General features: G+C 51.7%; 1 protein-coding gene and 1 long non-coding RNA gene across 3 annotated transcripts; both read right to left on the bottom strand.

Annotated features, from left to right (window-relative positions):
• Positions 1-438: 438 nt before the first annotated feature.
• LOC121335703 lies at positions 439-6,762 on the bottom strand. 2 transcript variants are annotated; one of them, XR_005952621.1, is made up of 4 exons: positions 6,670-6,762; positions 2,461-2,544; positions 977-1,179; positions 439-552 (listed from the first exon to the last, which is right to left on the bottom strand). It is a non-coding gene; the product is annotated as an uncharacterized LOC121335703 (long non-coding RNA). The 2 variants fall into 2 exon arrangements; XR_005952620.1 differs by lacking the exon at positions 6,670-6,762 and adding an exon at positions 4,938-5,011.
• A 3,360-nt stretch (positions 6,763-10,122) lies between these two features.
• Positions 10,123-12,169, bottom strand: CHST14 (carbohydrate sulfotransferase 14). The gene has a single exon (XM_041404076.1). The coding sequence runs from the start codon at positions 12,114-12,116 to the stop codon at positions 11,145-11,147; it is 972 nt and encodes a 323-aa protein (XP_041260010.1). The 5' UTR covers positions 12,117-12,169; the 3' UTR covers positions 10,123-11,144.
• Between the last annotated feature and the right edge of the window lie 32 nt (positions 12,170-12,201).

Raw genomic sequence — 12,201 nt, 5'->3', positions numbered from 1 at the left:
TGTGCAGGAGGTGGGTCAGTGCCTGAGCAAGGCAAGCACCCATTGTGTAAAAAACTCTTTGGAGAGCGCACGTCTTCATTTTGTAGGATACAGATTGTTCCTAAGCAACAGGCAGCACTTTGTGCCACGGGAAGAGGTCGACTTGCACAGGGAGCCATGAAATTGCTGTGCATTTATCCTTTAAAATTATGGCTTACTGGTGTAGGGACAATGTAGGACAATGAGCATTCTGCAGGTGCAGGCTGGGGCACGTGGCTGCTTTGGAATGGGTGTGACTTTCATAACCTGCTTGGCCTGCTGGAGGAGCCACTCCCATAACCAGACAGGGCATCCCAGTTTCTCCAGCCACAGGTGCAGGTGCAGCTGGGCACATCCATGAAGTCATCACTGCTCTTCATGGCCAAGTAGGACTCAAAAGATCTCATGTGATGAGTTTGCTGGAAATGATGTCTCAAGTTCTGCTCCCAGGGAAGTTTAGCTTGGTGTATGTCCACGTTCAGGGTCCTGCAGTGGAGATGGGAATCCCAGTGCCAGGCTGTTCTGCCCCAGAAGCTGCCAGATGAAGGGTGGGTTTGCTTGTCAGTGCTCCTCAGTGTCTGAAGTGCCTCTGTGGCCTCTCAGGCTGCTCTGTGCAAGCAGCACATGCAGAAGGCAGCATCTCCTTACAGCCCATCCCCATCTAGGTTTTAACCTCTTGATTTCCCAGGAGAAACCCTTGGGAACAGCCCACAGGCACCACAGCTCAGGGCTGTGCCAGCCCCCAGCTGCCCTGCTCTGTGGGGCCAAGCCGTGACCTCCCACCACTCCTCGTGCCCGAGGACAGGACTTCAATGCCCTGCACAGAACCTGCCCATGGCACTGGCCAGCATCCCTGCTTCTGCCAGCAGCTGGGGAGCATCCAGTGCAGACACAGCTGGCTGGAGCCCCACAGGATCCCTAACCCACGCCCCTTATGCCCACCCACAAGCTCACTCACCTTCCAGCTGAGGCCCTCATGGTGGCCCTTGAAGGACTCGTCATCTTCTGTGGGGTGACCACCAGACAGGGACCCATCCAAGGCAGTGCCAGTGACCTCTGTCGTGTTCCCACAGAGCAGCTCCCTCCTCAGCTTCCTGCAGCTCCCCTGGGCTGCTCACCCCAGAGGAGCCAAGCAAGGCAGAAGGTCCCTGTTTGTCCTTCCTGTAATAAAGGCTTCAAGAGCTTGGGCTGTGTGTGTGTGTTGATGTGAATCCCACAAAACCCAGAAACCCTTGACTGCAGCTCAGCCATGTCCTAGGAAGATGCCAGCTTGGATTGATGAGCTCTGTCCCAGTCCTGGGCAGTGGCAGATCCTTGGGTCAGGCTGGCATTAGTGCTGGACCAGGTTGCTCCAAGCCCCATACAACCTGGCCTTGGACACTTCCAGACATGGAGCAGCCACAGCTTCTCTGGACAACCTGTGCCAGGGTCTCACCATCCTCACAGCCAAGAATTTCTTCCCAGTATCTCATTTAACTCTGCCCTCTATCTGACTGCAGTAATTTCCCCTTGTTCTGTCACTGCTGGTGTTGATTCCTTCTCTCTTCATTTCGTCCCATCACAATCTCAATTACTTCACTCTTAATTAAAAGCCTTTTTTCTCCCCGTAACTCCATCACCCTCTCATTCCCATCCCTGCATTTATCTGCAGGACCATTTAAAATCCATATATCCATCCTGGAGAACTGATCCTCAAAGAAGAAGAGGTTTCCTCTTCCATGTTTCCAGACTAGACTAGAATTTGCAGTTATTGAGCACTGGGAGAGAAAATCCCCACTCTCAGGTCCCCCTGTTTAGATGTTTTGCCGATTCCCCAAATTACCTGCAGGAAAAAGGAAAACTATTTTGGGAGAGTGAGCTAAAAGCTGAGTGACTTCTGAGAATAAACACAGAAATCCTGGAGCTGCAGTCTGTGATTCACAGAAACTGGATACATAAAGGAGAACACGGTTGGTTTTGTTAATGAAAGTAAATTAATCAGATAAATGAGGGAGGAAAACATGTTTGAAGGCTGATTCTGCAGAGCTTTCCTCAGGAAACTGCTCGAAGCTTTTCTCCCAGGAACCAGGAGGTATAAAGAGGATATTTTTGTTAAATCATCCTCAATTATTAAGAGCTTTGCACAATATTCTCCCTGAGGCTGTTTCTTCCTCCACACTCTCTTGTTGGCTGAAATAGGGTTGATAACAGTTGGACCCGATTATCTTAAAGATCTTTTCCCACCTAAACAATTCCACTCTGTGACCCTCTTCTCTACCAGGATTTGGTGCCTGCAGCCCTCCCATCTGCCAGGACACAGCCCAGGAAGGGAAAATATTGGTCAGCCTGTTCAGGTGTTTACAGCTTTAAGGGGCAGATAATATAATTGGGGCAGATAATATAATTTATTCCAGTGATGTTCTCTCAAAAGCACTCAAGAGATTATTATTTCAAAGAGTTTACCTGCAAGCAAGGTATTATTCCCATTATTTGGTCCCCATCCAGGTTTCTCCCATGGCTGCAGATGATGAGACCCTTTGTCCTGCACTGCAGAAATGAATTGAGATGAGGATCAGCTCTAAATGCACTCAAAGGATCAACACTGTTTTCATGTGTACTCCTAGAAATTTCCTCCTCTGTCTCCAAATCAGGCACAGCAAACAAAATTAGCCTGGTAATTTTCCACTGACTTTTAGTCCCCTTCTTGCTGTGTTTGTTCTGTCTGGATGTCACCAGTGGTGACAAAAATCCAGAACAGAGAAGCTCTTCCACTGAGCCAGGATCATTGGGCAAATTTTATTTGTGGATCTGGAAAAAGCTTAAAAATTGCTGAGTCATTTTATATTATTATTATTATTATCATCATCATCATCACTATCATTATTTCCTGGTTTATTGTGAATAACATTCTGACTCAAGCCACTGCTTCTGATTTCTTTGACAGGGCTTGCAAAATATCTTTTGCATTTCTCTGAGCAGGTTCCATGGCCTGTACAAACCGTGGCCAACTCTCTTCCCGGATCTTGGCTCTGGTTAAAGAGGCAGGTTTGTGACACGTACATGAGTAAATCAGGCTTAATTTCACTTCTTTTGGCTAAAAGCACAGTTGATACAGCTCAGGCTCACAGTAATGACGTGGAATTGGTCCTGGTTTGGGACGGAAGGGACCTTAAATCCCACCCAGGTCCACCCCCTGCCGTGGGCAAGGACACCTTCCAGCAGCCCAGGTTGCTCCAAACCCCATCCAACCCGGCCATGGACACTGGGGGCTGGATCCCACTGGATCAGGCAGACCGAGCACCTTCCCGTGGACATCACCTCTCTGTGAACTGCTGGATCTCCCAGCACTGTTGAATTATTGAAAGCACCACAGGTGATTTATGGATGTACCCACTTCCGACTCATCCCGTATTCCCTCGGTGCCTCCTCCTCCTCCTCCGTCGCTGCGAGCGCTCACACTTTAATTTCTGTGAGCGTAGTGAGCTCTCGCTGCAGCAAATTAACCAAGATTTCCTAAACCCCAGTTTACTCCTCATTCATCTATTTTATCCGTCATCCCGCTCCCGCTGCAGATGCCAAGAATCTCCTTAGTCACACACCACGGTCACCGTGCCCCAGCTTGGGCACAAATCTGCCGTTTACCAGACTTAGTTCACCACTGCTCCCCAAGGTGATGATGAGGGGTGGGGGTGCTTTGAGCCAGTCCCCAAAAACCTGCAGACACATCCCTGGCTTGGTGGCACTGCCTGGGACTCTCCAGCATGCCAAAGATGGAGCAGGGCTGGGAGACACCCCAAAACCCTCCCACTCAAAGCATCATTTTTACTGCAGGTTAACATCCAATTTTGGGAGCAATGAGGGAGACACAAACATTTGCTGCAGCAGGGATGGATGGAGTCCTCCCACAGCCCCTGGCAGCAGGGAAGTTGGGGCGATGCTGCAGCCAGGTCCCCGCACGCAGGGGGTGTCTCCAGCCCATTCCCGGCTGTGAGGAGCGGGATGAGGCGTGCGGGGACGGGCGCTAATTCCACAGATGAGGTGAGCGCTGATTGCCACGCAGGGAAGCGCTGCCGAGCGCCTCCAGGTTGCCATAGGAACCATCGACCCCCCTGGGAAAAGCCAAATGACTGGATCGGCGGCTTCTCTGGCGGTGACAGCGGGGGGCTCCGCATGGTGACACCCTCCCGCTCAGGAATGGAACCAGGGCAGCCTCAGGGGGTGAAAGACGGCGGTGGGGATGCCTAAGGCTCCAGGGAAACCTTGGAGCCCCTTCCCGTGCCTAAAGGGGCTCCGAGAGAGCTGCAGAGGGATTTTGGACGTGGAGTGACACGGGGGAATGGCTTCCCACTGCCAGAGGGCAGCATGGGAGATTGGGAAGAAATTCTTCCCTGTGAGGGTGGGGAGGCCCTGACACGGATCGCCCAGGGAAGCTGGGGCTGCTCCATCCCTGGAAGTGTCCAAGGCCAGGTTGGACAGGGCTTGGAGCAAGCTGGGATGGTGGGAGGTGTCCTTGCTCAAGGCAGGGGCTGGGATGGGATGGTAGGGCCTGGCAGAGGAACAAAGGGTCCCTGCAGATTTTACAAGGGCTCTGAAGGGAAAGTCTGAGAATGTGCAGGATGTTGATAAAGCTCCAACCAGGGCTTGGAGCAAGCTGGGATGGTGGGAGGTGTCCTTGCTCAAGGCAGGGGCTGGGATGGGATGGTAGGGCCTGGCAGAGGAACAAAGGGTCCCTGCAGATTTTACAAGGGCTCTGAAGGGAAAGTCTGCATTGCTGAGAATGTGCGGGATGTTGATAAAGCTCCAAAGTTCTGAACTAGGATCCTTGCAGCTCTTTATCCCAAAAATGTGGCCAAAAAAAAAATTGCAATAATCCCACTGGGTTGCAAGAAGAACCTGGTGAAGCAAATAGATGAATTTTCAAGATTTACCCTCAAACTCACCCCAAAGCACAGCCTGGTTCTTCTCAGCTCATCAGGAACCATCACCTCCTGGGCCACCCTGAGCCCGAAGCAACACCCGGGAATATCCAGGCGGGTTTACCGGTGCTCATCCCTCCTGCATTAACAAGAAATCTTAATTTCTCCCCTTGCCGTGGGGTGTTTCCAGGCTGCCAGCCCCCTCCTTCCACGGAAGACGACACAGTTCCTGGGTATCCATAATTATTTACATGTGGGCTGTGTTTATTGGCAATTAAATGGTTCGGTGGCTCCGAGACATCAGTCTCCTCTAAACATGTTGTCTGCCAGATTGCTTCCTGCCAGCAGTCCCTGTGGGACGGGGAATTCTGCCGAGCCCTCCGGGGCCCTGTGTGGATGGGAGGGAGCACTGGCAGAGCCCCCCGGAAAGACAATGCTCCGACGGGGCAGGTTTGGAATTGGGAGCACGGGCAGGGCTGGGGCTGCGTTAAACACGGCTCAAACAGGCACAGCCGAGCCCTGGCATCAGAGGGGTGGCAGGGATGGGGTGTGCAGGAGCATCCCAGGCTGGAGCAGGGAAGGGAGGGATGTGACAGGCCGGGATGGGGCCGTGGGACAGTGTCCCCACCGAGGCAGCTGCCCCATCCCGCCCCGGAGGACATTTACCACTGACAGCCTTCAAAGATCCGCTGCAACGCTGCAGGGCTGGCCCTTGCTATTGCAAAGCTTGTTTAGAGCGATTTTTTACACGGGATTGTCCGAAGGCAGCGAGCGGAGGGTGGATTCCTGCAGAGCTGCTCCGGGGAAGCCCCGGCGCGGAGCCCAGCGCCCGGGGCGGCGCTCACACCCTCCGGCTCCCCGCAGCATCCTCCTGTCAGCGCCGGGAATTTGCTGCCGTCCTGCAGCCCTGGCTCCAGGGGGCTCTTTGTGAGCACCCAGCAGGACAGACCCCCAGCCCCGCCCTGCTGCCAGGGCTCTGCCACAAACCAGATGGCTTCACGGCCACCCCGAGTGTCCCCAGCTCCTCATGCCCAGCTGCTGCTTCCTTCAAAGCCCCAAAAGCCTCCTGACCCCCACGATCCCACAGAACACCTTGATTCTGGATGGGGCTTGGAGCAACCTGGTGTAGTGGAAGGCGTCCCTGCCTGTGGCAGGAGGTAGGACTAGATGATTTTTAAGGTCTGTTCCCACCAAAATCATTCTGGGATTCTCCCCAAAGGTCAGGCTCGCTGGGCTCTCATCAGCTTAACATCCACCTGGACTTGCCAGTGATCAGGAGGTGGGATTGAGGTGTGGGAAGAAAAAGTAGCATGGGGACCCAGATATTTATACACATTTACTATATGTTTTCACATTTTAAATCTCAAGCCTTTGCTCCTTCCCCCTGCTTGGCCCTTTCCCAGGTTAGAAATGAGCCTGAACCTTCTGAATTCTGCTCTGCTGGTGGCAGGAGATCTGAGCCTACAGCCAGCCTACAGCTCTTTATCCTTTACTCCTCACCCTAGCACCTTAAATTCCTTCAAACAGTGGCAGCGTCAACAGGGGTTTCCTCAGGCACCTGTGTGTTGCTGCTCGTTCCCACATCCCTGTTTTCCTCCCCACCTGATGCTCCCCAAAAGCAATAAACAGGATTTTGCTGGCTGCTTTGAGCTTCTCCCCAAGCCCTGGTGCTTTCAGCAGAGCAGAAGGATGTGCTTAGGCCCCAAAGTGCCTTTTTGTTCCCCATTCCAAGCTCCCACCAGCAAATACCACTCACCAGAGCCACTGAAAAGTGCAGTTTCCTCACTGATTCTGGGCCTCACCAAAGAGCTCTGCAGCTCATGGATAAACCCTGATGGAGATTTATTTTAGTCCCTCTCATAGCTCAGCAAGGATTCTGTGGCTCCCATTAGCACTTTGGAGAGGTATAAAGCATTCCTCAAGCTTCTTGGCTCAAAATCACCTTAAGATTTGCTGAAAGCAACAGAAAATGCAGGTTATAATTGTGGGTCTGCAAAGAAAAGGCTTTTGGAGAGTTTAAAATCCAAAGGTGTTTTTTCCCCAGAAGAAAAGGAAGCCACCTTGTCTGTTTGTAAAGGCAAGTGGAAAACACACCTGGAAGATTCCTGGACACGAAGAAGAGGTTGGATATAACTGAGCCAGGAGACTCCTGCCTGTGACCTGAGATGGGATTCCAGCTTCAGTTCCTTTGGGATCCCCAATGTGGGGCAGCTCTGCTGAATTTGGCAGCACCAGCACTGTGGAAAGAGCAGGTGAGGTTCTCCAAGCCCTTCCCATCCAATGACGGCACTTCTGATTTCTCCTTTTAACCCAAAGCACAAAGTGCCAAGGACAAGGAACACCACGTGGAGGCACATGGGCCCTGGCAGAAGGTTCCTGACCGACAAGGTGTTCCCTCCTCCCTCCCCTGGCGCCGGGCCTGGACATATTTTGCTCACGATGCAACTTCCATTATTTCCATGGCAACCATCCTTTGTCGGGGCTGAAGACTGGAGTTTTTTTAACAACTCCCCGTTTGCCAATTCAAGCCCCAGAAGGAAGTGGGAAAGTTCTCATTCACATGCAAAACAGCTGCGATAAAAGCCGAGGGGTGCAGGGTGGGGGCAGCGCTTGGGCACGGCGCTTTTCATCCCAGCCTTCCTCATTTCCTCGGTTTACAGTGGCAAAGAGCCTCATCCAGGGATGTGCCTGACGCCCTCCCAAACCCACCCGTGGAAAGGGACTGGAACTTGACGATCTTTAAGGTCCCTTCCAACCCAAACCATTCCGGGATTCTATGAATACCAAAATATCTCCACACACAATAGATCCATTGGAGACGCTTTCTTTTGGCTCTTTCAAATTCCTGCCTGCGAGGGAAGGAACATCCCAAGGATGTTCCGTGCTCCAAGCAAGGTCCACAGCCCGTGGTGACCCTGGTCCATCAGGAGGGAGGCTGGGAGCCAAGAGGAGCAGAAGCCAGGCTGGTGTGATGCCGTCTGCAGGCGTCAGAGCAGCCGTCCCTGGCACTGCTTGCTCCCGCTGCCATTCCCAAAGCTTTATTCCTGCTAGATCCAGGGTCATGGCTACCAGCCAGCTTGGTGACTGGCAGCCTTAATGTGTTTATTTCAGCCCCAGTGCCTGGCCAGGAAGTCGGTTATTCCTGCAAAATCCACACAAGACCCACAGGAAAGAGGAGAAACCTGACATACACCCTGAACTGAGGATGGGGACCAGAGGGAACATGTTCCAAACTCCTTCCCAGAGTCACGCTGCCAAAAGCCAACAGCTTGGGATTTGGAAAGGGTGGAACGAGGCTTTGCAGGTGTAATATTGGAACTAGTAAAGAAGATGACACGTGAAGTGAGATTTTTGGAACAGCAAAGGTTCCTAACTTGTCTTGCTCCCTGGACCACAGGGGAACACCAAACCAGCTCCAAATTCCAAAAACTGAGCAGGAGAAGTGACTATTGACAAAATAACACTGTGGTACTTCACAAGGAATCAGAAGGTTTCTGTGTCATGAGATGGAATTAAACTGTTGGGCTGTCTCCACATCCCTGGACAGGGTTCTACAGGGAGAACATGAGAGCAGCGGGGTCAGGGATGAGATTCATCAGCACAAAATTGGAATAAGCAAGTGAGGAAAAAGCAGGGACAAGCTCCGATGCCAAAACCTTGGGTTGGTCACTCAAGGGACTTTGGGGCATTCAGTGCAGAACTGAGGATTAACAAAATAGAATTCAAAAGAGGAAAGATTCCCTTTTGATTCTGCAGAATAACTGCACGTGTAGGGATGGAAAGGTGGGAAAAGGAGCTGCCAGCCTGGAACAGACCCAAACCAATTCATAACTTCATGTTTTCCTCCCTGTTCCTGCAGCCATCACCCCTTCCCCGTGCTCCAGGGGATGGCTGAATCCTGCTCAGCACCTCTCACCTCCAGCGCCTGCTGTCAGCTCTGGAATCTCCTCCTGATTTATTCCACCCTGGAGAAACACCTGACAAAGGAAAGAAATGATACAGCTGCAGAGGGAGCTGAGTTTTTTTCACTCTACTTGTACAAAGCTACCACGGATAATTGTACCATTGGTCACAGATAAAACGGAGCCCAAATAATGGAAACCTGATAGATTTCTCATTTTTGCTGACCTGCAGACAAACTTCTTCCCAAGCTACAAAGCTCTACCTGAATTAAAATCCTCCTCATAGGAAGGTGCAAGGAGGTGGGAGCCTGTTTGCTTTATTTAAAGAGAAAAGTGTGATTATTAATGCTCAGAAAAGGAGAGAGAGAGTCTGAGAAAAGCAAAATCCTGTGCACAGTAAATTAGATTAAGAGACAGAAATTTAATATAGAGAACAGAAGCTGCAGCAGATAAACAAACAAGCAGCACAAACCTTTAAAACTACTGAGAAATAAACATTTAATTAAAAACCAAATTACCAAACGAGCGGGAAATGTTCCCAGAAGCAAAGACAGCAAAGTCTCACCAACTTATTCCTAGTTAGGGAGACCTGGAGGTCAGGTTTAATTACAGCTCAGCCCACCCCCTCCCTCAGCAGCATCTGTTTTACAAACCAAAATCTGATTCCCAGCCGGATCTGGTGCCTTTGGCTGGAGGACAGACCTCCAGTTCTTCCACCACAGGGCACCAAAACCCCTGGGGACAGACAGGAATGCTGCTGATTTCAGAGCGGGCACAAAGAGAGAAAAGCCAATATCTGACCCATTTTTGGCCTGGGATCAGTGCCCACAGATTCAGGACATGGCCAGGAGCTCAAATCCATGAATGTTCCAGTCATTGCCCTCATACCCAGCCATGACCCCCTCAGCAAAGGTAAAAATCCCTCAGCCCAAACTGTCCTTGGCCACTTACCCCAACAGCGGCCTTGGATGTGGCTCCATGCCCTTCTTAAAATCCTGTAGAAAACAACTTAAAAATGGGGAAAGAAAATTAAGAGAGGAATCCCAGGAACTTGCCAGCTCCAAAATCACTTTGCCACAGCAATTAGGAGCCCATTTTGCTGCTTTTCATCCCATTTCCTTGTGTCCTGGTATGCGCTCGCCTCTGGTGTGTCCCTTCTCTATGTGTTGGCGCTGCTCTGGCAATTAAAACATTAATTAATCACAACAGGAACAACCAATTCATCCCACCTTTATGTTGTAGCTCAGCATGAGGGGCAGAGGCCTCTCCAAGTACAAAAACAATCCCAAGGAAAAGCACTAAGAGGCTAATTCATATAAAAACTTTATTAGAAACGAGGACACAGCCTCCCAGGAACAACATCCTGCCTTATCTCCCAAACTTTTACTATTTCAGAGCTTGTAATTAAATACAAGAGCTAGAAAAAGGATGTGCACAGCTATTAAAGGAGGAAAAAAATCAATCCACAAATTGCCATTTTTTCAAACATGGCTGTAGAAAGGGTTTTTCCACAGTGGTTTCCATGCAGAGACCCACGAGGCTGAAAGCTGGCACGTGGTCCATGGGATTTGTTTTCCATCCCAAGGACCAGGATGGGCTTTGACCTTATCCTGAGTCTGTATTGCTTCAATTCAGAGAAAAGAGCAGAATGGGATGGCTTGATATTGCACCTGATACACGATGTTGGGTAAATAGTTGTACTCCCAAAATCACCCAAAGAAGGGGTATTATCCTATCCCTAGTTATATTTCAATGGTAAATAATAATAATAATAATAATAAAAATAAAAACCAGAGGTGCTACTGACACAGAAAAAATGACCAGCCCCATTTAAGTACCATCTACAATGAAAAAATAAAGGATGAATGTGGCCTGGTTTACCTTTTTTTTCTACTTATACCCAAAACCCACCCGGGACTGGTGTAACAATGCTAATTTTGAGTGCATCAACTGCCACGTGATGATCTTAATTCAACCAACGTTTAGTACAAAGCCCAAAAAGGAAGAAAAATACTTAAAATATATAAATTTCTCAGATTCCTTACAGGAGTTCTCCACGCTGTGGCATAAAAAAAAGATTTAGAGCAAAATAGAGATACAAAAGCTACTGTGCTCGAGCCAGTGGCGTATGTACACGGGAAAGTCAGAGAGGTACAAAAAGGATCCTAAGTAGCGAAGGCAGTAGAGAGTATTTTATATAAACAGTGCTTGCAAAGTATAAAATTAGGAAATAATGCATAGAGGAGCATGCTTCACACAGCAGCAAGGGCTGTGCAAGCAAATCCTTGTAGGCAAGGCAGAATTCCCACCGTCTCTCGGCAGGAACCGCTCACTGCCTGCAGAACTCGCTGGTGATGTTGGGCAGGGGGTAGGCGAAGAGGGAGAAGTCCAGGATGTATTTGGGGAGCAGCTCCCTGATCAGCCGGCGCTGGGTGTTGCACAGGTAGTAGTGCAGCGTCTCGGCCGTCACGGGCTTGTACCAGGCCTGGCGCTCCGGGAAGCGCACGAAGGAGGGCGACTGGATGTGCTCCAGCACGTGGTTGGCGTCGGCGTGCAGCCGCTCGTAGGAGCCGATGAAGTCGTACCTGACAGCGCAGGGCTGGCACAGGTTGTAGATGGGCATCCAGTGCTCGTTCATGCGCTCCACGTCCTCGTCCAGCAGGTACTGCAGGAACTCGGAGAAGGTCACGTCGTCGCCGGCCGAGTTCCCCCCGTTCTTCCGGTACCGCCGGACGATCTCCACGCCGTACTTCTGCTGGTACTCCTTGATCTCCCCGAATTTATTCCGGTAGGCCGAGAGCAGCCTCTCCATGGGGTTCCTCACGAAGATGAACTTGTAGTAGTGCTTCAGGCGGTAGCTGATCTCCTCCGGCTTCATGTCGCCCAGGAACACCAGGTCGCTCTTGTGGTCCATCTTCCCCTGCACGTCCACGCTCTCCAGAGCCCCGTCCAGCACCTTCAGGATGCGCTTCCAGTTGGAGCAGGCCACCTTGGGCACGTAGCAGTAGAGGAAGCGGTACTTGTCGCTGACCAGGAGGTGCCGGAGCACGGTGCGGCGCTGCCCGGGCGGCAGCTCCCAGACGCTGCGGGGCATGGAGCGCTGCCCGCACAGGGCGCGGATCGTGCGGTTCCGCGTGTCCCGCAGCACCTCCAGCTCCAGCTCCGCCGGCGAGTCCCGCCCGTCCCGCCGGGCCGGCCCCGCGGGCGGGTGCAGCGGCGGCGGCCCGACCTGGGCGAGGATGCCGCGCTCGATCATGAGGAGGAGCCCGCTGGAGGCCAGGATGACGCCGAACATCAGCATGGAGGGCAGGAGCGCCGCGCCCGCCGCGCCCCGAGAGCGCGCCCGGCTGCGGCCCGGCGGGACCGCCCGGCGGGGCTCGGCGGGG

This window comes from Onychostruthus taczanowskii, unplaced genomic scaffold, assembly GCF_017590055.1.
Source record: "Onychostruthus taczanowskii isolate IOZ18803 unplaced genomic scaffold, ASM1759005v1 scaffold208, whole genome shotgun sequence".
Classification (NCBI taxonomy): domain Eukaryota; kingdom Metazoa; phylum Chordata; class Aves; order Passeriformes; family Passeridae; genus Onychostruthus; species Onychostruthus taczanowskii.
Note: the sequence above shows the minus strand (reverse complement) of the source record. Positions and strands in the feature narration are given on the sequence as shown.